The 26702-nt window shown below is 56.8% G+C and overlaps 4 protein-coding genes across 7 annotated transcripts; 1 reads left to right on the top strand and 3 right to left on the bottom strand.

The window, feature by feature from the left end:
• The first annotated feature begins 714 nt into the window (after window positions 1–714).
• On the top strand, window positions 715–4365 carry PGAP3 (post-GPI attachment to proteins phospholipase 3). Of its 2 annotated transcripts, none has more exons than XM_015885955.2 (8): window positions 715–1165; window positions 2052–2149; window positions 2237–2389; window positions 2500–2562; window positions 2640–2701; window positions 3388–3524; window positions 3650–3854; window positions 4061–4365. In XM_015885955.2, exons 1-8 carry the CDS (start codon window positions 847–849, stop codon window positions 4098–4100), a joined length of 1077 nt encoding a protein of 358 aa, XP_015741441.1. In that variant the 5' UTR covers window positions 715–846; the 3' UTR covers window positions 4101–4365. The 2 variants fall into 2 exon arrangements, with proteins under 2 accessions (XP_015741441.1, XP_015741440.2); XM_015885954.2 differs by having other exon boundaries at window positions 720–1165; window positions 4086–4365.
• Window positions 4366–4956: 591 nt separating this feature from the next.
• Window positions 4957–7524, bottom strand: PNMT (phenylethanolamine N-methyltransferase). Of its 2 annotated transcripts, none has more exons than XM_015885956.2 (3): window positions 6464–7524; window positions 6184–6391; window positions 4957–5500 (listed from the first exon to the last, which is right to left on the bottom strand). In XM_015885956.2, the coding sequence occupies exons 1-3, from the start codon at window positions 6636–6638 to the stop codon at window positions 5065–5067; spliced, it is 819 nt and encodes a 272-aa protein (XP_015741442.1). In that variant the 5' UTR covers window positions 6639–7524; the 3' UTR covers window positions 4957–5064. The 2 variants fall into 2 exon arrangements, with proteins under 2 accessions (XP_015741442.1, XP_015741443.1); XM_015885957.2 differs by having other exon boundaries at window positions 6485–7524.
• A 93-nt stretch (window positions 7525–7617) lies between these two features.
• On the bottom strand, window positions 7618–8952 carry TCAP (titin-cap). The gene is made up of 2 exons (XM_015885958.2): window positions 8759–8952; window positions 7618–8197 (listed from the first exon to the last, which is right to left on the bottom strand). The coding sequence occupies exons 1-2, from the start codon at window positions 8905–8907 to the stop codon at window positions 7942–7944; spliced, it is 405 nt and encodes a 134-aa protein (XP_015741444.1). The 5' UTR covers window positions 8908–8952; the 3' UTR covers window positions 7618–7941.
• Window positions 8953–9727: 775 nt separating this feature from the next.
• STARD3 (StAR related lipid transfer domain containing 3) lies at window positions 9728–26615 on the bottom strand. Of its 2 annotated transcripts, none has more exons than XM_015885859.2 (15): window positions 26519–26615; window positions 23014–23294; window positions 20331–20408; window positions 19994–20071; window positions 19849–19902; window positions 19619–19736; window positions 18408–18506; window positions 17716–17771; window positions 16951–17043; window positions 15686–15748; window positions 14600–14695; window positions 13998–14077; window positions 13540–13644; window positions 12213–12306; window positions 9728–10501 (listed from the first exon to the last, which is right to left on the bottom strand). In XM_015885859.2, the coding sequence occupies exons 2-15, from the start codon at window positions 23227–23229 to the stop codon at window positions 10397–10399; spliced, it is 1335 nt and encodes a 444-aa protein (XP_015741345.1). In that variant the 5' UTR covers window positions 23230–23294; window positions 26519–26615; the 3' UTR covers window positions 9728–10396. The 2 variants fall into 2 exon arrangements, with proteins under 2 accessions (XP_015741345.1, XP_015741346.1); XM_015885860.2 differs by having other exon boundaries at window positions 26424–26532.
• Window positions 26616–26702: the final 87 nt, after the last annotated feature.

Raw genomic sequence — 26702 nt, 5'->3', positions numbered from 1 at the left:
GGGTCGCACCGTAATGGACACGGGGCGGTTCCGGTGCTCCCGGTCACCCCGTCCCGGTGTCGGTCACTTCACGCTGTCATAGGGGTTGGGGACACTGGATATATAGGGATATATAGGGGATGTATAGGGATATATAGGGGTATATAGGGATATATAGGGGTATATGTAGGGGATATATAGGGATACATAGGGATATATAGGGGATATACAGGGGTATATAGGGGATATAGGGATATATAGGGATATATAGGGGATATATAGGGGTATATAGGGATATATAGGGATATATAGGGGATATACAAGGATATATAGGGAATATATAGGGATATACAGGGAATATATAGGGATATATAGGGGATATATAGGGTTATATAGGGTTATATAGGAATATATAGGGTTATATAGGAATATATAGGGATATATATGGATATATAGGGAATATATAGGGATATATAGGGGATATAGGGGATATATAGGGGATATATAGGGATATATAGGGGATATAGAGGGGATATATAGGAGATATATAGGGATATATATGGATATATAGGGATATATATGGATATATATGGGTATATAAGGGATATATAGGGATATATAGGGGTATATAGGGGATATATAGGGATATATGGGGTTATATAGGGGTATATAGGGATATATGGGGTTATATAGGGGTATATAGGGTTATATAGGGGTATATAGGGGATATATGGGGATATATACAACGGGCACGGCCGCCCAACCGGGCCTAGGCCTTGCCGAGTCCTCCGAAGCCCCCCAGCCGCACGGAGGGATATATCCCGTGAGCCTTTGCGGTGAGCGCCCAAGTGTGAATGTGGATTTCCCATGATGCTCCACTCCTGCAGGATCGCTGTTTTCACGTGGTGCCCGCAGGGGGCGCTATATCCCGTGATGCTTTGCGCCGCCTCCACTTCCGGGGCGGGCCGGAAGCCGCGCCGTGCGGCCATGGGGAGCGGCGGGGCGGCTCGGGCCGCTCTGTTCCTGTTACTGGGAGCGGCGGCGGCACCGGGCCCGGCCCGGGGCTCTCAGGGTGACCGGGAGCCGCTGTACCGAGAGTGCCTGGGCCGCTGCGAGCGGCGGAACTGCTCCGGGGCGGCGCTGCGGCACTTCCGGGCCCGGCAGCCGCTTTACATGGGCCTGACAGGTACCGCCCCCGCTGCGCGCTCATTGGCTGACGGGCCAGGAGGCTCCGCCCACTTTTCCACCAGGCCACGCCCACTTGTCGAGCAGGCCACGCCCACTGCACGTGGAGGGGGGGCCGGAATGGGAGCAATGGGGGGGAATGGGATGGAATGGGATGGAATGGGATGGAATGGGATGGACTGGGATGGAATGGGATGGAATGGGATGGAATGGGATGGACTGGGATGTACTGGGATGGAATGGGATGGACTGGGATGTACTGGGATGTAATGGGATGTAATGGGGTGTAATGGGATGTAATGGGATGTAATGGGGTGTAATGGGATGTAATGGGATGTAATGGGGTGTAATGGGATATACTGGGATATACTGGGATATAATGGGATATAATGGGATATAATGGGATATAATGGGATATAATGGGATATAATGGGATATACTGGGATGTAATGGGATATATGGGATGTAATGGGATGTAATGGGGTTATATGGGATGTAATGGGGTTATATGGGATGTAATGGGATGTACTGGGTTATATGGGATGTAATGGGCTGTACTGGGATATACTGGGATATACTGGGCTATACTGGGCTATACTGGGCTGTACTGGGCTATACTGGGCTGTACTGGGCTGTACTGGGCTGTACTGGGCTGTAATGGGCTGTACTGGGCTGTAATGGGCTGTACTGGGCTATATTGGGCTGTACTGGGAGGCACAGAGCCATACTGGGGGCACTGGGGAGACTTGGAGCCATCCTGGAGCCTTCTTGGCCATACCAACCTGGTGTCCTGATGCTCGTTGTCCTGAGTGGGGTTGGTTGGGGCTGCAGGGGGGGGGGACGCTCTGATCCCCCACCCCACTGACCCTCCTGCTCCCCATCCCCAGGCTGGACGTGCCCTGATGACTGTAAGTACGAGTGCATGTGGCGCACAGTGCGGCTCTATGTACAGGGCGGCCGCCGCGTCCCGCAGTTCCATGGCAAGGTGAGTATGGGGGGGTTGGGGAGGGGGCAGGTTTGGGGTCCCCTGTGTCCCCTCCATCCCACTGACCCCCCATGTCCCTTTTCACAGTGGCCCTTTTCCAGGTTCCTCTTTGTCCAGGAACCAGCCTCAGCCTTGGCCTCCCTCCTCAATGGCCTGGCCAGCTTCCTGATGCTGCTGCGTTACAAAGCTGCCGTGCCCCCCACCTCCCCCATGTATCCCACCTGCGTCGCCTTTGCCTGGGTGAGTCCCTTCTTTCCCCTCCCCATCAGAGCATTAAAGACATTCAGGAGCCACCACTGCAGTGACCACGTCCATCCCCTGCCTGCAGCTCCGCTCTGTGCTCCCCACAGGTCTCAGTCAACGCCTGGTTCTGGTCCACCGTCTTCCACACCCGGGACACGGCGCTGACAGAGGTGAGGGGTCCCCATCCCCACCTTATGGGGGGCTCCGGGTGCATCTCTGGGTTCTGAGCCCCCCCCCTGCCCTGCAGAAACTCGACTATTTCTGCGCCTCAGCTGTTGTCCTGCACTCTGTGTATCTGTGCTGGGTCAGGTGAGCAGCATCCCAGCATGGGGGCAGTGCTGTGTATGGGGCTGGGCTGTCACTGCATGGGGTCAGTGCTGTGTATGGGGCTGGGTTGTGTCACTGCATGGGGACAGTGCTGTGTATGGGCTTGGGTTGGTCACTGCATGGGTAACGGTGCTGTGTCTATGGGCTGGGTCTGTGTCACCATGGGATCAGATTGCTGTGTATGGGCCTGGGTTGTGCACTGCATGGGACTTCAGTGCTGTGTTTATGGGGCTGGGCTGTTACGTTTGTGGACAGTGCTGTTATGGGGCTTGGCGTTTGTGTCACTGCATGGGACAGTGCTGTGTATGGGGCTGGGGTGTGTCACTACATGGGTCAGTGCTTGTGTATGGGCTGGGCGTGTCACTGCATGGGTCAGTGCTGTGTATGGGGCTGGGTTGTGTCACTACATGGGGACAGTGCTGTGTATGGGGCTGGGTTGTGCCACTGCATGGGGACAGTGCTGTGTATGGGGCTGGGCTGTCACTGCATGGGGACAGTGCTGTGTATGGGGCTGGGTTGTGTCACTGCATGGGGACAGTGCTGTGTATGGGGCTGGGTTGTGTCACTACATGGGGTCAGTGCTGTGTATGGGGCTGGGCTGTGTCACTGCATGGGGACAGTGCTGTGTATGGGGCTGGGTTGTGTCACTGTTCTCCTCCTGCCCTCAGGACGATGGGGCTGCAGCGTCCGGCCTTAATCGGCATCTTCAGGGCCTTCCTCCTCCTCTTCCTCGCCTGCCATATCTCCTACCTGACTCTCGTCCGCTTTGATTACGGCTACAACATGGCTGCAAACGTGGCCATTGGTGAGAGCTGGGTTGGGGGACATGGGATCAATGGGATCAATGGGATCAATGGGATCAGGGTAAGGGCCAAGTGGACACAATGGGGTGAGAGTAAGGACCACTGCCCCCTTCTTTTCCCCTTTTAGGGCTCCTCAACCTGCTGTGGTGGTTGTGGTGGTGCCTGAGGAACCGTCCCCGCCTGCCCCACGTCTGGAAGTGTGCGGTGGTGGTGCTGCTGCTGCAGGCGGGGGCTCTGCTCGAGCTCCTCGACTTCCCCCCCCTCTTCTGGGTGCTGGACGCCCACGCCCTCTGGCACATCAGCACCGTGCCCCTCAACATCCTCTTTTACAGGTGAGGGCCATGCATGAAATGGGGGGGGGGGCTCTTTTGCATTTGGGGTGCTGTGTTCCCCCTCTTGAAATGGGGATGTTCAGAGCCCTTCTCCTGCTCCTGGCTGCTGGGAGTGCTCTGAGGTCTGACTGGGCTCCAGTAGCTTTTGGGGCCCCCTCGTGCCCCCATCTCCTGACCCCAATAAATCAACCTGCCCCCCCCCCCAGCCCGATCTCCCCTCCCTCCCCACAGCTTCCTGGTGGATGACAGCCTCTACCTCCTGAAGGCCAACTCGGACCTCTCCAAAGTGGACTAGAGCAGCAGGGGGGGGGATGACACACTGCGTGCCCCCCCCAGGGCCTTGCCCAACGTGCCAAATTCCTCCCCCCCTCCCCATACCCCCTCCCCATGGATCCCCTTTTCCCCCTGCCTTCTGAGTTGTGCTTTCCTTTCTATCACTGTCTTGTATGGGGGCCGGGAGCCCCTCTATGGGGGAAGTTGGGGGGGGGCATCAGACCCCCCCGGCTGCTGATGCTGAGCCTGTTTTTCCTGCTGTGGATCCAGGCAGCCGCGAGGTGGCAATGGCTGCTGGGGCTGCAGGTTATGGGGGGGGCGTGGGTGTCTGGGGGAGGCTGAGCACATGGGGGGGGTCCCATGGGGGTGGGGGTGATGGTGCCTGGGGAACAAGGGGGGTAAGGGGGTGTGCTGTGCTGCCTTGCCCGGCCCTGCTTGCTGCTGGGTGGGTTCAGTATAGAGGGGTCAGTGCAATGTGTGGGGTCAGAGCGGTGCCTTGGGGTGGGGGGATTGACCCCCGTGCAGCCCTTGGGGCTGCACCCCCCCCAACCCCGCAGGGTGCAGCCCCCCCCAGCAGGCTGTGCCCTGTGCTGTGAATAAAGCTGGAATTCAACCTGTGCTCTGTGCCCCCCGTCCTGCTTTGCACCCCTCCATTGCTCCATGGGCACTGCAAACCCAGCCCCACTCTGCTCCCATCTCCCCACACCCTATTTCCAACCTCTCCCCCCTCTTGGTACCCCCCACCTCGAGATGCAGTGCCCCCCATTTCCCTCATCCCCATTTTACCCCATAATGTGCCCCTATACCTTTACGCTTCCCCAGTGCCATGCAATGCTCAGCTCAGGCTTTATTATGGGATGCAATGGGGGTGGGATGGCAGGATTTGGGAGCACAGCATCCGCCTAAATGGGGGGTGGGGTGCAGGGACGGGGGGGGCTCAGCCTTCCAGTGCTTTCTGTGCATGGACAAAGAAAACCCCATCCACATCATCCACACCGGTGCGCAGCGCTGGGGGCATGGAATAGGAACGGAAATCACGGAGGGTGAATCCAGCATCGCTCAGAGCCCCACGAACATCATCCTCAGCCAGCGGCACCACGGGCAGCCGAGCAGCTCCAGCCAGGTAGAAGGATTCCCCCAGAGCCCCCAGCAGCACAACGTGCCCCCCCGGGCGCAGCATTGAGCTGACGTTCAGCAGCGCTCGGCCGAAGGATGCTCGGTCGGGGCTGACGGCTTCAAGGCAGAAGGTGGAGAGCAAAGCGTCGGCCGGAGGGTGCAGAGGAGAACCGAGAGGGTCCGAACGGTGCACGTCGATGGGGAGGATGCGCCGCAGGCGGCACCGCAAGCGCCGCTCCTTGTCCTGCCAGGGCTCCCTGCGTTGGGATAGAGAGGAGGGGAGGGAGAGGGGGGCTGTGGGGCTGGGGTCCTACAGGGAGCAGCCTGGTGTCAATAGGGGTATGGGGCTGGGGTCCTGCAGGGGCAGCCTGGTGTCAATAGGGGTATGGGGCTGGGGTCCTGCAGGGGCAGCCTGGTGTCAATAGGGGTATAGGGCTGGGGTCCTGCAGGGGCAGCCTGGCATCAATAGGGGTATGGGGCTGGGATGTGGGGACAGGATCCCATAGCAATCAACCTGACATCTGCAGAGATATAAGGGTGGGATCCTACAGGGATCAGCACGGCGTCTGTGGGGATGGGACCCTGGGGGGATACAGGGGTGGGATCCTATAGTGATTGGCCCAGCATCATCAGGGTTATGGGGATGAGATCCTGCAGGGATCAGCGCAGCATCAGCCTGGTGTGAAGGGAGATGTGGGGCTGGGGATCAGATGCAGGGTTACAGCATTGGGATCCTACAGGGACCAGCACGGAGCTGGGGATGGGATCCCAAAGGAACCTCATGGGATCAGCACTATGGGACCACAACCCACAGAATCCAAAGGGCCGCGATCTGCAGGGACAGGGCATGAAGCTCCATGGGGTCTTGGGGCTGAGTTCCTATGGGGCTTTAGGGCTTTAGGGGCCACATCCCACCCCACACCCCCCCATCCCACCCTACCCGCGCCCCTCGATCTTGCAGACGTGCCGGATGAAGGGGCTCCAATCGAAGGCTCCGGGCTCACCCCGCACCCAACGCCGCAGCTCCTCCCTGTTCACCTCCAAGTAATCGGTGGCCACGACCTCCTCGAAGTGATCGCAGGCGCTCAGCAGCTGGTAGATGGTGGGACCCGAACCCACATCGATGAGCGTGCGCCCACAGATCTCACCTGGAGGGGTAAAGAATGAGGATCCCATTGTGAGTCATGGGATGGGGGCAGGATGCTCTGTGTCCCCCTCACCCTGTGCCTCAGTTTCCCCACCGCTGCCGAAGGTCTCGGCCAAACATCTCAGCTTCCAGGGCACCACAAACTCCTCGGAGCTGAAGTCGGCGCGGGGGGGCACGTAGTTGTTGTGCAGGTAGGAGATGGGGTCGAAGCGTGCGTAGCCCTCCCGGATGGAATCCAGGCTGCTCATGGTGGGGGCTGAGCTGTGTCAATGCTGCGGCCCATTTATAGCCCCGATAACCAACAGGGAGGGGGGGGAAGGTGAGTTATGGCAGCGGCTGCTCGGCGCTGATTGCAGCCGTCCATCGTGGATAACCAGGTTAGTGTCAGCGCCTGCGGCCAGAGCCGGCCCTGCTGTGCCCCCCCCCATAACCATGTGGGTGCTGCAGTCTACAGGGTGGTGCTGGATCTCGGGGTGTCCCAGAACCAAAGTGGGAGCGCGAGCACCCCAATGGGGATGCTCTGACCCCCCCTGTGCGTGGCATAGGGTTGGGATGGGGCTGGGGGAGGTGGGGATGGAGTGGGGACAGGAATGGGAATGAGGACTGGGATAAGGAAGGCAGGGAGATAAGGGCAGAGATGGGGTCTGGTCTGTCCATCGCTGCTGAGCTGAGTGTGATGGAGCTCAGCCCCTGGCAGGATCTGGCCACACCAACCCGTCCAGCTCCCCATTCACTCCTTGTGCCAGCAGTCGGGGATGTGGGGCGCTGCTGCTTGTGGGGCTGGGCGAGGGAAGGAGTGAAGGTGGTGAAGCCCCACAGACAGTGAGTGGGGATGGATGGGGATGGATGGGGATGGGCACAGGGCCTGGCGGGGACCCAGGGACAGCAGGATCCATCCAGGAGGGAACAGCTAATCTGGGCGCTGGCACAAGGACCATCCAGAACCCTGGCATGGGCTGGTAAGGGGGGAGGGGGGACATGGTTATATAAGAGATCTGCCCCCCCCCCCACCCGCTCACCTAACCCACATCTGACATCTATGGGCTGTGCCTCAGCTTCCCCAGTTCCCTACAGGGTTGTTGTCCCCAACCCCAGGTCAGAAGGGGACAAACAGGGGGGCACAGCCCCACGGACAGGCCAATGCTGTAGGGCTGATCTGGGCCATAGAAATGGGGGGTGGGGGGGTCTGGTATCCCTCATTCAAACCACCACAGCTGGAGCCGCAGGTCCAGGCTGCACCTTTTATTGCAATACAAAGAAATTCACATCTGTACAAAACAACACAACGCTGCTGTGTCTCCCCTCCCCTGCCCCGGGGGGGGGGCTCAGATCACCCCATCCTCGCTCCCTTCTCTCTGCCAGGGGCTCCACGTCCCATCCGCGCCCCGTCCCCACCGGCCTCTGCTGCCCACTGCAGGGTGGGCGCCCACCTCCACATCCCCCCACCTTCCTCCTCCATCTTCGGGGGCTGCGGCGAACAACGAGCTTCAGGACCCTCCTGCCGCCGCCCCCCAACCTCATCCCGTTCCCCGAGCCCCCCACCCACCGCCTTCAACCCCTTTGGGCTTCGTGGGAGAGGGAACGGGACAGGGTCCGTCTGAGCCCCGGTTTGGATCCACGCAGGTCTGAGGGGGCGAAAAGGGGCAGCGGGAGGGTGCGGGCGTATGGGAGGAGATGCTGGGCCAGGGGCTGCCCCAGGACGCCCACCCTCACGACGCCCCACGGTGAGCGCTGTGTCAGCACCCGCGTCTCCCCGCGCTGCTCCAGCGACTCGCGGCGCTGCTGGTCCACCTCCCTCCGGCACCACCTGGACACAGGGAGCTCATGGGGGGGCTGTGAAGGTCCCCGGCCTCACCCCGCCCCATGGGGACCCCTGTGGCTTCCCAAACCCTCCAGCACCGTTTGGAGACCCCCCTGTCCCGCCCCACCTCATAGGGACCCACTGATATCCATCCCTGTGTTCCCCATTGATGCTGCAGAAGCCCATCGTTCTCGATTCACCTTCATGAAGACCCTTGGAACCTCCCCCCACCCCCTAAAACAACCCCCAGGACCTTCACAACCACATGGGAAGCTTCGAGCCCCCCACCCACAACCCTCTCACTGCACAGACACCACCCGGCTCCACGAGACCCCCCCAAATTGCCCCACGGGGACCCCCCCCAGCCCCACAAAGCCCCCAACACATCACACATCCACCCAGCCTCCTCCATCCCCATATAGACCCCCATAGAACCCCCAAAGATCCTCCCAGTCCCATGGGGCAGCCACAGCACCCCAAAGACCTCCCCACCATCAGATCTCCCTCACTCCCCCCACCCTATAGGGACCCCACAACCCTCGGGGACCCCCCAGCGTTGCCGCTCACCCCTCCTCAGGCCGGGTGCTGAGCTCCAGGTCCAACCACTCAGCACTGAAGGACTCTCTGCGCCCCACATCCTCCTCCTGGACTCTGCAGCCCAGTTGTGCCCCACAGAGCAGCCCCCCACTGCGGACCACCGTGCTCGGCCCCCACATCCTCACAGCGCTCCCAGCGGTGGCTTCTGCTGCCCCGAGTCCTCCCTCCCCTCTTTTATGGCCCCACGGAGGCTATTTTGGGACGTGTCACTGGCACCGAGGGGACGGGAGGGTGCCAAGGGGCAAAGCAGCGGGGGGTGGCATTGAGGGACATGTGCGTCACCTTGTGTGCGCCCATCAGGCTCAGCCCCATGTGCCCCATGACGTGTCCTCAATGGGATGTGCCCCCCCCCGTGAATATGATGGACCCCAGAGGTGACAAAGGTCCCGTGGGTGTGTGTCACCAGCCCCCCCATCCCAACCCCATCCCAACCCCATCCCAACCCCATCCCAACCCCTGTAGGACCACCATGGTCCCATTCTGTCCCCCCCCCCTCCCAGCTGTGCCATGCGAGCTGGCAGTGGGGTGCTGGCTGTGGGCCCCCCCCCACTGGGCTATTTGTAGGGCCAACAGATGGGGGCTGTGGACAGACGGGTGCTCACAGGGTGCCAGCGGGCACAGCTCAGGGAGCTGGGCCATGGGACGGGCTGGGGGGGCACCACGCTGCAGCCCCCTCCCCTTCAGAGGAACAGGAGCAACACTGGGACTATGGGGCAGAACTGGGACACCCAGCCAGAGCCCTGCATGGGGGATGGAAGGATGCTCCATGCCCCTGCCTTAGTGCCACTGCAGGGCAGGGGGCAGTGACCCCCACGGGCAGTGGGCCCATAGGAGCCCTGGGCACGTTCCTTGTGCCTGCCCCCCTCCCTCTCCCTCCCAGGCAGCTCCTCTTGCTTTTATCTGATCGAGTTACAAAGGGCAACCAGGAAAGCAGCGGGCTGCAAACAGTGCAAGGCTCTTTATTTTGACAGATGCCAGCCAGAGGTGCCCCCCGGTACCAACAGGCAACGGTAGAGGGGGCAGAGACCCCAAGCCGAGCCCCTGGGGGGGTCCATGGGTGCTCCCCCCCCCATGCTGCTGCTGTGTGCACCCAGGTATGGGCAGCTCCCATCACAGTGCACAACGTGGCAGCAGCGCAGGTAGCACGAAGCTGTGCTCGCCCCCACAGCCCCAGGGGAAGGCAGAAGGCTCCGAGCCCACAGCCTGCAGGGCTGCATGCAGGGGGGGCTCTAAATGAGCTCAGGAGAACCCCCACGGGGGGGGGGCAGCCACAAGGGATTGCCCCGAGGGTCCCCACAGCAGCCCCCCCACCCAGGAGCTGTGCTTTGTCCCCATGTGTGAGCGGCACATGACAGGGGATGGATCTGTGTGCTCACCCTGAGCGGCTTCTCCTCTGAATCCCTCATCCTCAGCACAGCAGCCTGGGGGTGTCAATGAGCCCCCAGACCCAACGTGGGGGGAGATGGAGCACAGGGCAGATCCCAGGCTCAGGGCAGAGCAGGACAGGGGTTGGACACACTCCATGTGGCAGCTCCAGGGCTCCGGTTCAGAGAGGAGCAGCCCCCCCTGCCCACCCACAGCGAGTCCAGCAGGGGCAGAGCACAGCACTCAGGGTTTGTTGCAGAGCTCAGCGACCCTCTGCCGCAGGTGGAAGGCAAACTCAAACATGGTGGCTGCCAGGCTCTGGTGGATGAGGTACCGGGGCAGGCGACCCTGCGAGGAGAGCAGAGGAAACAGTCCATAAGTGAGGGTAGCAATGAAACGAGTGGAAAACCCCCATAGGACCCCCCTATGGGGTGCTCCCAAGGTGTGGGGATGGTCCCCCCTCCAGCTCAGGGCTGCACACCGCAGCGTGGAGCTGCTGCTGCTGCTCTCAGGGTGTTGGATCCGGGGGAGGAACTGAACCACGTTTTGATTTCCCTAAAAAGCCCTGCACGACTCAGCCCCTGCTCCATTATCTCCTATAAGAAAATCAGCCCAGCTCTGCGGGGGAAGGCAGCAGCACCGGGCTGGGAGTGGGGCAGGTGCTGAGGTAGAGAGGGAGGAGGGGAGTCACATCCCATTGCCCAAGGCACAGGAGAAGCCCCATGGATGTGGGGCAGGGCTTTTCCTCCACCCTTTGGGGCTGGGACTGTGGACATAGGGGCCATTTTGGGCACCTCTCCAAATCGAGCTGCAGCAGCACAGACACAAACACACACACGTGTGCAACCCTTGCCCTTCGTTGGAGGAAGGGATGAGCCATGAGCTATAAATACCCCATCAGGGCCAAAGGAAATACCAAGGCAGCACCAAGGAGGGGTCTGAGCAGCAGCAGAACCCTTCAGGAAGATGGTGGAAGCAGTTATTAATAGAAATGCTCCAGCATTTCTTCCAGCAGCAGCAGGAGAGCACTCACTCCCCATCCTGGAAAGCACGAGGGGGGGGGAACCTCCCCTTTCCCAGCTCAGTTGTACAAGATGGAGCTCATTTCCCTCCACCCCAGCTCACTACACAGGGAGGGGGTGGAGGAGAGACACCTGCACCAAGGAAAAGCACCTCCAGCACCAACCCTGTGCCAAGCAGAGCCAGGGCCAGCGGGGCCAGGCACCAGCCGTGCCACAGCCCAGCCAAGGAGCTGCCAAGAGGATCTGAGGATCTCCTCCACGAAGGCTGTTCAGAGCCCAATGCAAGGAGCACACAGTAGCTGAGCTGCTCTGTAGGAGGGAAGGGCCGTGGGAGGGGAGGGGGCCGCGCAGCGTTGCAGTGCTGATGAATGGAGCCTTTGTGCTCGCTGCTGCAGCGCCGTTTCCACACCAACCTTGGCACGATTCAGTGCAGGAAGAAAACAGGGCAATGCCCCCCCCCCCCTTCAGGCTCCCTGCCTGCTGCCTTTGTCCCGGCCACCAGCAAGGACTCTGCATGCAGCTCTGCAAATAGCTCCGGATTTGGGTCACGGTGTGCGGCCGCAGCCCTGCAGCTCCACGGGTTGTCTGTGTTTGTGCCGAGGTGTCTGGGAGCAAATGATTCATCCCTGCAGTAGGTTCCTGGGAGCAGCAGGCAGCCAGGCAACGCTTCCATGTCCAACTAATGCTGGACTCCAAAGAGAATGAAATCACCTCTTCCCAATCCAGCACAGAGGTGAAGCCCCATAACCAAGACCTGTCAGGTAAGGAATGGTTTCCCAGCCCTACACTGGGGGAAACTTCAGGGGGGAAAGAGGGAGATGATCAAGTTCTGCCTACAAAGCTCAGGTCCCACTGCTACAGCCTCAAGCTGTGCCCAGGGGAGGCTCGCAGTGTAACAGCAGCCCCTGCACTGCCCAGCTGGGAACACAGGGCAGGCCCTCAGCACCCATCCTGTGATACACAGAGCTCTAGAAGCACACAGATGAGCTCTGCTGGGGTTGGGACGCAGCCATGGCACTCACACAGCAGTGCTTTACCTTCAGGTCAGTGTTTAGAATCCAGATAAAAGTGCAGACCCGGGGGTTGCTGGGGCACTTCAATACGATGAATCCTCCAGGTCCGTTCTCACCCCTGCAAGGAAACAACAGCACCAAATCAAGCTGGGAAGGCACTCGTTGCATTGCACTGACCCCACACTGACTCCTGCAGCCACAGCCCCTTGTCTGACTGCAAGGACAGGAGCCCAGAGGGGCATAAGTAGATGCTTGGAGTGTCCAGGAAGGAATCTGGCTTGACTGTGGGCACACAGACAAACACAGTTTGCCCAGCAGACTTCCCACATTAGCAGTGCTGGGGCTGCCACCAGGCTGCCTCCAAACCTCTGGCCTGGCCAACACCATCACTGCATTACTGGGTGTGTTTGGGGAATGGGTCCCTGGGGAAGCACCCAGGGAGAACACACGGTCAGGCTGAGCTCAGGGCACACCATTGTGTCTCTGCAGCCCCCAGATCCATCCTCACACCATCTGAGCATCTCAGAGACAAGAGCTCTGCTTGCACACACAGCCCAAATACAGATTTATTTCCCTTCCCTGCTTGGGAACACGCACTATTTTTTGCTGCATACATTTGTTAACAGATTTTTCTAGGCCCCCGAAGTCTCCAGCTCTTAAATAGACTGAGGCGGCTCTAACATCTCTGAGTTAAAATGTCAATTACTTTAACCAGATTATTAGGAAAAACAAAGTCAGTGCGTGAAGTGGCACAGCTGGGCCCCAGGCAGCAGCACAGGCAGTAACAAGGAGCCTTGTGTGATGAGACCAGCCCTGCCGAGATCCATCAGCAGCTGTGTGAAACCAGCCCTGCAGAAAGGGAGAGACCAGGACCCCCCAGGTGCTCCAGGAGCTTTCCCACCCCAACGCAGCTCATTTCACCCCCAGGTCCGTCCCTCAGTGCCTGCAGGCTTTAAAGTCAGTAAGTGAGAAGCAAAAGGCATCTGAGAGGCTCATAGAAAGACGTGGGCAGCTGCTCACTGCCCCTCCAAAATGGCAGCTGGCCCTGTTTGGGAATTGGCTGCTACACAAACAGGATGCAGAAGGGGTTGGGGTTTGTGCTGTTACTGTCGGCACCTCCATTCCCCAGAGCAGAGCTGAGAAACGCCCAAGCAGCACTCAACAGCACAGAGCGTTTCTTTAACAAAGGAAGAAGAACAAGGGAAGCAAAGGTTTGGTTCCACAAATAGATTCACTTCCTGCCAACGGTGCCAGAAAGACAGCAGGGTTCTCATTTATGTGGCTCTCTGCCCTAAGCTTAAGCAAAGCGCGGGTCGGATATCAGCTGAAATAAACAAATAAAGGCTCTTACCTGACATACTTGGAGAGTGGAGGCTTCAGGTTGTGCGTGGTCGACATCCCTGAGGAAATGTACCTGTCTCTCCTTCTCTCGATCCGCCTCACGTTCACAAAATCCCTGAGCAAAGAAAAGGGCAACGACGGCTTTGAAACGTGCGTGAGACTTTGAAGGGGCAGATCACGTGGGCTGGGGCTGCTGGGGATGGATGTGGCAGAGGTATGTCAACATATGGACACAATGCAGGCAGTATGGATAGCATGGAGGCAGAGGGAGCGACTGGGAGAGATTCTGAGCTATGGGACTCCTGCCAGAAGTGTCTGGAGGGGATTTGAGGGGCTCCCTGCCTTAGGGGTGTCACCCAGCCCTGCTGGGAGCATCACATGCCGGCCCTCACTGTGGTCAGAAGCTTCTCTCTGTGTTTTATAGGACGGTCTTCAGAGGCTCAGGACAATAAAGGCAAAGAAACTGACCTGGGGGAAACGACACCGCCTGCAGCCCCGGCTGCCACGTCGTATGAAACGATCGTGTTGTCTTCAACCCGCTGCAAGATCTGGGAGAAAAGAAAGAGAAGAAGAACTCAGCCTGAGTGCCTGCAGGTGCCAACAGCTGGGCACTGCAGCCCCTCACAGCTGGGAGCACACAGAGCAGCTCCAGCAGCTGATGGGGGTGGTTCAGGGGGGGCAGGGGATGAGCTCTGTGGCAGTGCACACACACAGGTTTGTCTGCTGCCCCTCCACCTTTCTTGGGGGGGGTAATAACAGGCATTCCCTTTGGATCCCCACCACGTCGGCAGTGCCAAACGGCACCAAGCAGAAGCAGGCTTGGCTCAGGCACTGGCCCAGCTCCCTGCCCACCTCGTGGGCTTTTGGATGGGCACAGCCACACAGCTGGCTGCTGCGGAGCATTCGGATCGTACGGATGAGCAGCAGAGATTTAATGCCTCGGTGATTCTGATCCAGCTAAACTCCAACAGGGTCTGGGCACCACTGACAGCCGGTGCTGGGCTGGGAAGCTGCAGCTCTCCGCTTCAAGGAGCTCCTGTGATTAAGCCATCTTTGTCCGGCACGCTCACCTGGCAAGCTGCCACTGTTCTGTTCCACAGGATCATCTTCTCGGGTTGGAGAATAACCTCCTGGTAAACTGTTTCAGCAGAGCACTGCAGGAAAGCCTGAGGACGGAGAAAGAGCAGTCAGCCAGCACCCTGCTCCACATGGGGAAGATTATCTCTAAGGAACACAGTGCAGATCAGAAAGGACAAGTGGGAGGAAGCAGGAGGACAGCGGTGAGGCCGCAAAGCCAACGTTGTTACCCATTGCCAAAGAGGGAGAAGGGCACGAATGGGGATCAGAACTAGGGAACAGCAGCAGCTGAACCTGATGGAAAGGGGGACAAGCATCCATCCACACCACGGCCACACAGGCAGAACGATCTCAGGTCCCTCTGCCCCCTCTCCGCCCTTCTCAGCAATTCAGCTGCACGTGCAATTGCTTTGGAAAGTCACCAAAAAGATTCCCAGGACTCCAGCACAGCTAACGTTCATTTCTCCACGTCCCCGTGGGACTGGGGATGTTCGGAAGCAAACAGTTAATGCAGCAGAGCGGGACCATCCAGCTTTGCCTCACCAACACAGAGCTGCTCCTCCAGCAGCTCTGCCAGCGAGGCAGCATATGCACTGGAACAAAGAAAAGCCACCGCAGCACCAATGCTTCATTAAAACGTGGTTTACAGCCAAACCACTCCAGTGAGAGGGCACAGAGCACGGCACTTCCGAGCGGCTCTTCTCAATGCCAGGCAGCAGCAGACGCACGCTCAGCCCTGGTCTTGCTGGCAATTAGTTGCAATTAGCCTCCTTGGTCAGATTAGTCCTAGATGCTGGGGTTGGAAGCGAGTCTTGCAGTCACCTGCTCCCACTTCCACCAGCAAAGAGTGGGGCCCAGCATATTTGCTGGGGAGTTTGTCTGCCAGCCAAGGGGTTTTCCTGGAGAGATTCCCTAACGCGTGCAGAGCAGTTCATCTGTCTCAAGCAAAGAGAGTGCTCTGCAGGCTGACCTGTGCTGCCAGGGCCAGCAGAGAGAGGGAAAACTGAGCCGTGGCTCCAAGCAGAGCAGTGTTTGTATGTATCACACAGGCTGAGGAAGCAAAACGGGAAGGCTCTTACCTTTAAAATAAAGGTCTTGCCATGGAAAGGTATTTCAAAAGTGTAAACAACATCACCAAAGTCCTGTGCAAGAAACAAGAAAGTTTCATTTGTGTTGGCAAAATAACATTAAGTGCTTCTACATAAGGTAAAGCCTGCTGGTCTCTGGGCTCCAGCACCATCCCATAGGGCCATTGTTGGCCCCAAACTGCTCCTGCTCCCCCACGCCAGGCAATAGGAACGGCACTGAGCCCACTTCAGATGCCCATGCACAAATTTCCATAAACAAACCGACATCCAGAGAAGCAGCAGTGATGAGACAGGAAAAGAATCCACCCCGTGCCAGCCCGCAAACTCCGTTTCAAGGTCAAATTCTCTTTGCAGCAAGCTACCAGCACCAGCGTATGAGAGAGGGCTTAGTTTGCCAGCACTGCTGTTGTTACCTACATCTGAGAAGAGACTCCCTGGAGGGGTTAGGGATGGACAGATGATAACCTTTCATCATTAGCCCTGTGTTAAACTCTGATTAGTCTATTTAAATCCATCCCCCTTTGGATAAAGAAAACAATCTGCCCAGCTAGTTTGGCATCAAACAATGGATCACTTGACAGGGGAATTTTAAATACCAGATGAGACTGCAGTTTGCAGGACTCTCACCTCAACTGCATTGCAAGCCCACAAGTGGAAAACAAGGTTGATTTTAGGGGGTGTTGGGGGGGCTGAGGCACTAGCACTTTTATGCCACTCTACAGAGAGAAAGGAGCCTTAGCTACCCCAAGTAAACCCTTGGTAGCTTGAGGAAAAACACATCGCAGGGCTCCCTGATACACTGTCCACAGTGCCTCTGTCCTGAGGGATGTACACACAGCCTTGGGGTGGGGTAGGAGCTTCCCGTGCCCCACACACTCCTGGCTCCAAGAATGGTTGTAGCCCAAGCAGCCAGAGCCTCCCCAGAGCCTGCTGTGTCCCTAAAAGCACGACACTCTGCAGCCCTCACACCCACCAAAGGTGAGCTGCCCACCCCTGCCAGCCTGCCATTGTGAGGGAGGAGTGACGGGGCTCTCTCTCGTCAAACGGGAAGGCAATTAAACATCTAATTAAATAAGAGGGGATTTTACATTTAACTGAGCTGGAATAGATTCCTAATTCAATCAGGTAATTGTAACGCTTGTTAATTTTTCATGTTGCAAGGAGGTTTCAAAAGCCTCATTTGTCCTCCAGTTTTTGCTAAGCCATCCGTGCTTTTTGCCAGCGCTGCCCAGCACTGGGGTGTGGGGAACACTTACATTGTTTTTCTCAAACTTCCAGTTCTCCTCCTGGGCGAGGATTTGGTCCACAACTTCCATGGCTTCTTTGCCTTGTCGGACGTATTCTTTCTCCTAGGAGAGAAAGGAAGATTTCGACTAGCAGGGTTTGCAGAAAAAGCCCCATGTTGTGTGTACAAGATTTGCTACCCAGCTCCCAGGGCTGGCAGAGGGAAATGGGCTACTTCCCATCACCACACCACACCACACCAATCTCTTAAATCCAGGGCACAGAGGCCTCATTTTGGAGCCTGAAGTCACGCTTCCTGCCCTGGCTTGCATCCACACACCAGCTGCGCCCACCAGCAACTCTCTTGCCTTAGTGTAAGGGTTTCCAGCAGGCAAAGGGCTGCGAGGTGCATAGAGCTTCCTTCTGTGGAAGTGCCAGAACTGGAGCTGAACAGCAGCAGAACCACTTGGAAAGCAGCACAGAGAAGCGTGTGCCCAGCCAGACTTCAGGGAGGTGAGGAACCACCCTGCCTGCTAGAATTCAGCAAGGATGGTCAAGGTAGTGCCCGTTTGGTACATGACTGCATGACCAGGGAAGGGGAGAGAGGCAGAGCTGGAGCCACATCCCTGAGGGATGCTGCAGTGGAGAAGCTGGTTAATGCTGAGTGTCAATGAGAACCCCTCGTGCTGCAGCCACGATGCCACTGATCCCAGGAGCCATAGGGCAGGCAGAGCACCTCAACCAAACAGCCCCAGACAAAGGGCTGCTACACCAGGGGCAGGATTGTCTCTATTTACCTGAGCTGTCAGTGCTTTCCTTCCCGGACCTTCCTCGTCCGACTCATTGTCCGACCCTTGGGTGAAACACAAATTAACACACAGGTAACAAAGAGCCTATTTGTACATCTCCCCCCGACCTTCCCACAGATCAAACAATGCTACCAGAGGGTGTGACCCCAGCACAGCCCAGATCCTGTCTCCCCCAGTGCAGAGCTGGCTGCCAGGTGCTGCTCTGCTCCCAGCCAGGCTGGGGGCACTGAGTGTGCCCTGGGTGTCAGCAACACTGGGACAAGTGCTCTGGCAGATGCCTGCTGGCTGCTGAGCAGGGATGGTCTCACAGCCAGCACAAGGCAGCAGCACTCTGCCAACTCTGACCCTCACCTGCTCTCAGCAGTTCACCCCTGTGCCCTCACACTGAGGGCAGAGTTTAACCACAAGCACTTTAATTGCAGCTTAAGAGCATTTAACTCCAAGACCACAAAACACTCTCATTTCCCCACAGAGTCAAAGCCAGGCTGAGCATGACCCTGCTCTTCCACGGCACCACGGCAGCAGCATGGGGTAAAGACAGGCTCTGCAGCACCCGTTTTTGGAGGCCTTGCTGCCTCCCTCTGCCAAGAGCTGGGCTGATGAGACAGAGCTCAGACAGAGTGCAGCAATAGGGGCAAGGAGCTTCCAGAGGAACGTGGGATGGGAGCAGAGCATGTTACCTGCAAAGGACTCCGGCGGGGAGTAGAACTGCCCATCTGAAAGGGCTCCAGGGTACAGCAGGGGCCCACGGGCAGCCGCAGCCTGAGCTGCCAGGTACCCTGTGAAGCAGAGCAGGTTTCACATGCAATGTCCTAAACAAGGGGGGCTGGGGGCCCCATTTTCCCCACTCCAGGCCTCCCCTCTCCAGCCTCCCAGCCACTTTTTGCCAGACACAGTTGCTCTGCCCACACTGACACCAGCCAGCCCACAAGCTTTTCAGCTCCTATTGCCTCATCTTTTGTTTGAGACATTTTATCTGCATGGAGATCAATGGGCTCTTTTGCCTGTCAAATCCAAAGGCGATTAAGCATCTAATTAAATAAGAGCTTCCCCTGGAAGCAATTTGGAACCCGAGCCTAATCCAATAGAGGCATTAAACACTTGATCATTTTTCATCTTAAAGCCTCCTTGCAAGACCCAAACATCCTCTGGTGTTTTCCAGTCATTCAGTGCATTTCTGATCCAGCCTCACTTGACAAATACTCCTCAGTCTATGTGCCATTTCCCAGTCCTCTTTCATCAGAGAAGCCTGGGAGAACGACTAAGCCCTAGTGCTGTAATAGCACTGCTGCTTCACATTACAGCTGCATTACACAGACCGAGCACCCACTCCCTAGAAGGACCCTTGGAAGGGACAGGTGCTCTGCCACACGCAGTCATTTGTGGAGCATTAGGTCAGAGAGACTCAGTCCCAGTTTAATCTGACCTCGATGACTAGAGACTGTGAAATCTCACACACAGTAACCCCTGCTGCTCCCCTGTAATAGATCTTTACACCATTCCTCTCCAAAGGTCTCCAGCCCAGATCTGAAGATAGGCCTCACGAGCTGGAGAGTCCCGCAATCCGCCTGGCATTCGTCCCACTGTTTCAAAACATTTCCACTGATGTGGATGGAGGTGAGCTCTGTTTCCAATCCGTCTGGCTTCAGTATCCAGACGCTGGAGAATTTGGCATGTTTTTCTCTTCTCAATTAAAAGATGCTTTTCATAATCTGGTATTTTCTTCCCTTGAAGGGACTCGTATACTGTAACAGAATTGAATCAGCCACTTCCCGTCACAGCCAGCCTGGAGATCACTTCTCCATTGCTGCCAAGGTGCTGCCAAAGCAGCAGAAAGCCCAAACCTGGTGGCCTGTTCTGCTGGCTCCTGCCAGGGGAGCAGAATACTTACATCGTTCCTCTTCTGCTTCCTGAGTGAGGACTTTAAAATCCAGGAACCAAGTCTCTAACCAAGCAATGACAAAGGAGACGATGGGAAGTAAGTAACCAAACGCCCCTTTGGTGAGAAGCTGAGTGGGAGAGAAAAAAAAAGAAGCAAAAGTCCCAGTGAGTTTACATAAAATGGAAACAGAAGCGAGATGCAATCACAAAGCAATCCCCTGTGAGCACAAGGAAACCAACCTCGGAGAGGATGACCTTCACGATCAGGAAGGCACTGGATATCAACGTGGTGACCTGGAAAATAAAGATCACGTAGGTCAGACCTTGGTCAACACTAAGCAAGGAGTTTCAACTGAAAACAGGAAAGCCAAAATTGCTTTCTTACCGCTATGACCCACCAGTGGCGCAGCCTTACGATCGCATAGGCCAGCAGCAACACAAAAAATCGGAAGAAAGCCAAGACCTTTCAAAACAAAAAGCCATTGATGTAGATGGTGTCCTTGTCCCCATGCCAGGTTGCTGGAAGGATGCAGCCCCCCGGGACCTCAGCAGCTACAGCCAGGTGGGGTCAGTGGTGCAGCAGGGTGGGCTGTGATCTGCCCCAGTGCTGGGCCAGGAGCAGCAGGGATGCAGGAGACCCCCAGCTGCCCTCTCCACCCACCCCACAGCCAAACCACAGCTCCAAGCTATTTGCCCCGTTGGCAGCAGGCTGGGATACTCACAAATATGTCAAAGAAAGAGGTCTTAAAATTGTACTCGAAGATTTCGTTCTTCAAGTTCTTCTGAATGCCATCCTTGGTCTGAAGAGGAGACAGGAAATGAGAAAGCTATTGAGTGCAATGATAAGAAACTAATGATAGAAAGAACCCGGCCAAGCGGAGTCCAGAGGCTACTGCTGGGTCAGGTTATGCATCAGGCATACAAATGTACAGTGCAGGATCCTCTGCTGGCACAGAACCACGGGAGGATGCAGCAGCACATTTCTGCTTCTGCACTGAAGGCAGCCGGGGCTGCAGCAGCACAATGCTACATCAGACACTCCTCTATGGGGCTTCCTCACGTGGAGGAGCTGTTATTTGGCTCAGCACATCCCATGGCAGCAGATCACCACCCCCACAGCCTAAAGCCCTTTGTCTCCTGCAGCCCCCATTTTGTGCCCATCACTTCCACGTGAGATTCCGGGGACAGACTTAAGCTGTACAGGAGGAAACAGGGCAGGTGAAAAGCCCCAGAAAGCACTTTTGGACACCCAAAACACCTGCCTTGTGACATGGCAGGAGAGGGGTCCAAAGGCCATAAACACACACAAGAAACACATGGAAAGCCTGAAGAAGCAAAACCAGGATTCTGCAGGATTGTAAGAGGGCGTGGAAAAACCTCAAAGAGCTCTTCTATCTCACCCCAAAAAAATGTGGGGCATGAAAGCCTCGATGCTTTTGACACCATAAATCTTGTTCTCAGGAGCTTGGAATCGCTGTTTATGAGGAAGTGGATGGCTCAGGTAACTGGAACAAATGCTTCACCTTTAGGCTATTGGTTTGAATGCAGCCCAGCTGGCCTGGAAGCTGGTATATGCTGACAGCTGTTTGATGATCTGTGAGAAACAAGTTGGTGGATCTCAGGCCAGTTCTTGGCAGACTGGTGCCCTGGCACCCTCTCGTCAGACAGTCCAAGGACAGACGAGGCAGCCATTGGGAAGTGGTCCCTCTAGGTCAGGGCTGCTGCTTAACAGTTTGAGGGGGGTGGTGAGCAGTTCTGCACTGCTGCTTTAGATGTGAGGCTGCAGGGCTTGCACCAGACAGCAGCCACCAAACAAATCTCAGTACATCCTGAACTGAAAGGGACCCACGGAGCCTCTTCCCAACAGCACAGCTCTGACAGGAGATGTTAGAGGGGGAACAGGGCTCAACTTTGAATTATGATTTTTGGGAAGTGTTTCTGTTTAAATCTATGCCGTTGCCTTGAACAAGAAGAGCTGATTGAGGCACCTCTTTGTCTCTGAGAGCAGCGAGCTCGCAGAATGACAGTTTGCAGGAGACAGACATTTAACGAGGGCCCATTTGTTCAGCTTATCTTGCAGCAAAGGAAACCATTTGATAAAAAAAGCATTAGTCACGATATAAACTCATTGCTCTTCATAACTAGGCAAATAAGTCGTCCTAATAGCCTTAAATATGCAGCATCTCGGCTCAGGGCCTAAATATCACCAGTTAGTCACTCATTAATGGCTACCTGCAAGACCTACGCTCAGAATTACCCTGACGACCACGCTGCCAGAGCATTTCCCCAGGGCTGCAGGTTGGGATTTGCAGAAAAGCACCGTTTTGGAGAGCCCAGAGAAGCAAGAAGGGAGCAGGAGGCTGGGGGTCCATGGCACCATCGGAATCACAGGAATGCTGCCCCAGAGCTGCTGTGCTTACACGAGGCTGCGGGGGTCACTGCAGCCTCTTGGCAAAGCACAGGGTGATGGAGCTGCTGGCCGAGGCAATCCTTTATGTGCAGACACCGCAGGAGATAAGCTGGGCAGAGATAAGAGCCGCTAAGTGAGTGCAGGATCCAGTGCTGATAAACAAAGGCCAGACACCGGAGGGCTGCCTGCAGAAGCAGTGGGGTCTATCTGATCATCTTGTCTTTCCAATCAGGCTGTTCTGTGGGAGGACATCGAGTACCTGTAACTCGAAACCCATTCCCTGTGTGGCCAAACTAGTTGGGGCTGGTATAGGGGGAAAAAAAATACATAAACGTAGCCCTGGGAACAACTTTGACCTGACCAGATTGAAGTAAATAATCTACATTTCCTTGTTCGTTGCAACAGTTGACAGAGAGCAAACGCAGCACCCCGTGCTGGCATGAAACCTCTGCAGAGGGGACAGAAACCGCCAGCTCCTTTGTGGCAGAGCGGCACCTCCAGTTCACAGAGGCAGAGATTAGCAGCAGCAATCTGGGTCCAAAGCTCAAAGCCCTTTTTGTCTGTGCCTTCCAGCTGGGTGGGGAGACGAAGGTCTGCGCTCCCCTCCTCACCCTCCGAGGCTTCCAGAACAGGGCTCTCAGCAAAGCTGGCAGCCTGCTTGGCACATGGAGAGAGCAGCTTCTCTTTAAGAGGGCAGGAGAGAAACTTGGCCAACTGCTCACCCTCAGATCTCATTACATGACAACACCCAGCACTGCATGCGTGGTGTCAACGACCCCGTGCAGCCACAAAGGGGCCCACTTGCAGGAAATGAGCTGGACTTCAGCTAGCACTGACTGTGCACTGATTTCTCAGCCAGTGCAAATCAGAGAGCGCTGGGAAGAGCAAACAAAGACTTGGCCTGAGACTTCTGAAACACAGCAATTAACGCAGAGGAAGCCCAAAGCACAACTTAAGAAGGGAAAGACTCCACACCTTTGATTTTCCCAACTTACGTTCAATTCGATTATCCACAACAAAGAGATGAAGAGCAGATCGAAGGTGACAAAGAGGCAGAAAGTCCTCCTCACGTCCGAGATGGCTTTCCTCTTCTCTGGATTGAAGTAGCAGTATGGGGAGAAGCCCTGGCTCTGGGAAAGCGAGGTGCTGATGGATGCAATGGCTGGGAGGCTCCGTTCCAGGTCGTGCTGCAGGTCTGTCGGCTTGCTCATCCTTGGCCCAAGTAACTTGGGGCCTACGTCACTCAGGGCCACATCTGCAGAGCCACCAGCATCACCTGTAGGGAAACAACACGGGAAGCCTGGGGGAGCAATGCCACAGCCTTAGGCCCAGTGGTGTCACCCTCCTGTTCTCAGCAGTGCTGCCAGCTGCAGGCAGGCAAACACAGAAAGGTAACGTGCACGTGATACCCGTCCTCCAGGCACACAATCCTGTTACCAGCTCAGCTGGATTCTGTCTGCTTTACACCGTTCCTATTGGAAAAGGCCAACCCCGTGTCATGGTTTCTCAGTTTTCCACTGGTATCCCACATCATGTCACAGAAACCAGGCTGAACTGTGACACGCTGCCTTTCAGGTTAGCACAAAGCACTAGAGAGCTCACCCAGAGCTTTCACCCTGCCCCTTCCACCAGCACAGAGGAGCCCATCCCTTCTGCCCGAGACAAACTGGCCACCAGCAGCCCCATGGCACAGCTCTATGGCAGGGATCAACCACATTGGTGCTGGTTCTGGTGGTGCTGTGTGTACAGCTGCCACGTGAGCGGGTCGATGTGCCGAGGCTGACGCCTGTTTTCAGGCAGCTTTGCCAGCCATTGTGTGAAAACATTTCCCTTCCATCAGCAGTGCACAAAGAGGCTGCTGTGTTAACGAAGCAGCTGAGCACACGCCTGAGACAAACAGGGAGGAAGGTGCCAAAGCAAGGGGCTGCTGTCCCCAGATTTCCACCTCACTGTGATCCACAGCTACGGCACCACCAGGACAAACTCATTCCCTCCAAAATCCTCACGTGCAGAGACTTTTGGCCTCCAAACAACTGTGTTTGTTACCGGATTAGCTGCTGCCCCAACAGCTCTGCTTACTCTTGTTTTACTACAGCAAGTCTCGCTGAAAACCAAGAGGCTGCAGCCAGAGCTGCCCAAGGGACCCCATAGACACTCTAAGGGACCCCATAGCCACCCTAAATGACCCCATAGCCACCCCAAAGGACCCCATAGCTGCCTTAAGGGACCCCATAGCCACCCCAAAGGACCCTAATGCCCAGGACTACACCCAGAACCACAGGAAGAGGCAGCCACCACGTGCTGGGACAAAGGCAGGAGCTGCCCCACACTGCTGCAAACACAACCCCGGGTCTGTGTGCAAGCTGCTCCTGAGTGCAGCCCTCAGGGACAGAGAGGAGGAAGGAGGGAGGGAGCTGAGGCTGTCAGGTCCCCAGCAGCAGCTCCCTGCAGCCCTGCGGAAGGAGCTGAGGATGTGTCACTTCGGATCAAGCACAGTCAGTGCTGCCATGAACGAGGGGTCCATCTCAAACTGAGAAAAGTTCCAGACATCTGTGAGTGCTAAATAATAGATTGCCTGATGCGCGGGGCTGCCGCCTTCTCCGTGGCAGAGTGTCACCGTTCTCCACTCAAACAGCACTTTGCACTTAGGCAGCCCCCGCAACTTCAGAGCGCTTTAAGCTCACCCTGTGAGATGCTCAGCCCTGATCCCCCACAGTGACAGGGACATCCCTGGCTCTCGTTGGCCTAAAGCCATCGATTATTCAGCCCCAGCTTTCCAGGTGAGAGCTGACGCCTGTCCTGAGGCCAGTATAGAGATCTGGGGAGGAAGCAGTGAGAAGGGCTTTACCTTCAGAGGCACAGAAACATTGAATATGTCAGAATATTTTCAGCTCAGATGGGGCTGTTCCACCACAGGGTAAAAAGGGCAGTGGGCAGAGGCTGCTCTGAGCACATCTAAGGTGCCTTTTCCCAGGTGAATTACTGAGCATTCGGTGCCACGATGCACACCAACATCACTGCAATGGGGACCTGCTGGGGCTCCAAAAGCTCTGGAGACAAAACCATGTTCCTTTACTGGAGAAAAAGCCAAAAGCAACATGAGCCCTATCCCTGGAAAGGCTGCAGCAGCCCCCTCACAGCCCGCAGCCTCTCCCCTTCCACTCCTGCCTTTTAGATTCAAATCACAAGCTTCTCATTAGCACACGTTTGCATGCTAATGACATGTCTTACAGCAAGAAGCCTTTCCATCTTGTGACACCGCTTCTCCTTTCCTCCCGCGCCCCCAACTTCCTATTAATGTGCCTTCTCGGCTCACATGACGACTTCAACAGCTAATTGTCATGTCACCTCTTTTGATAGTGACAAGCCTTTGCACCAAACGCTGCACTGAAGTGCCTGGAAAGCGAGGGAGGGCTGCTTTAAAGCTGCAGATGCTTCACCAGCTGCTGACACGTGTCTGAGCTTCCTAAGGGAAAGGCCACACTCACAACAACTGCCCTTCTGCCCTGTGCTGTCCCTGACCCCGTCAGCCCCATAAGACCCCCATCAGCCCCATAAAACCCCCGTCAGACCCCATAAGACCCCCATCAGCCCCATAAGACCCCCGTCAGACCCCATAAGACCCCCATCAGACCCCATAACACCCCCATAGACCCCATAACAGCCCCATAGACCCCATAACAGCCCCACTGCTCTGTTTGTGAGCTGGGCTCTCACAGCACCATAAGACCCCACAGGGGCTTCATCCCCCTTCCAGCTGCACCAGCCTCAGGACCCCCCCCCTCCTTTGCACACACAGGCTCAGTGCAGCTCACATAAGGAATAACTGAGAGGGCTCTGGCCCCAAAGAGCAGCTCAAGATCCCACCCCAAGCCGGCAGCTCAGGCAGAGCCTGTGTGTTGATGTGCTCGCTGTGCAATCATCCTTTGTTTCCCTTAATGCCCATCGGTGCCTCAGAATCACAACGCGGACATGAGGAAGCCCACAAAGGAAACTTCCCTTTGGGTTCAATGAGTGAGTCCAGGAGCTCCCAGGTGATGAGGGGCAGCGGCTGATCCCCATCCCGTGCACAACAAGGCACAGATCAATGTCTCACCCGCTTCCAAAGGGGCAGCACGGGCAGTTCCCGGCCCCGCAGCCCCGGGGTCTCAACCAGCCGCTGTATGAGCTCGGCCCCGCCGCTCCCACCCCGTTACAACGGGGATCCCATAGACAGGAGCTGAGTCCCGCCGCACCGACCCGGCTGTACCCGCTGCCGGTACCGGAGCCTGGAGGGCCGGGGTAGGCCTCGGTGTGTGGGGGGGTAAAACACTACGGGATAACGGCGCCCAACGGGACGGCCCCGCTCCAGAAACACCGCGAAGAAACCGGAACCGGAGCCTCGTAACTAAGGTACCGGCCTTACCGGCCTATTGCTGCAGCTCGGAGCTCAATCCCAGGACGGTTCCGCTCCTCAAAGCCCCGGTACCGACCCGCCCCCCCCCCCGGTCCGCCCGGTACCTGCCGACAGCCACCACCGCGACCAGGCCCTGCCGGAAGTACTCCCCGCTACGAGCTATTTCCGGTCCCACCACCACCTCTAAACCCGGAAGTGAAACTGGGCCGCAAACATGGCGGACAGCGGGGGAGCGGAGCGGGGCGGAACCACCGGCACCGGGAAACACGCGGCCCATCCCGGCCCCCA

The sequence above is a fragment of the Coturnix japonica genome, chromosome 27 (assembly GCF_001577835.2).
Source record: "Coturnix japonica isolate 7356 chromosome 27, Coturnix japonica 2.1, whole genome shotgun sequence".
Classification (NCBI taxonomy): Eukaryota; Metazoa; Chordata; class Aves; order Galliformes; family Phasianidae; genus Coturnix; species Coturnix japonica.
The sequence above is the reverse complement of the archived record's forward strand: the minus strand, read 5'-3'. Positions and strand labels throughout refer to the sequence as shown.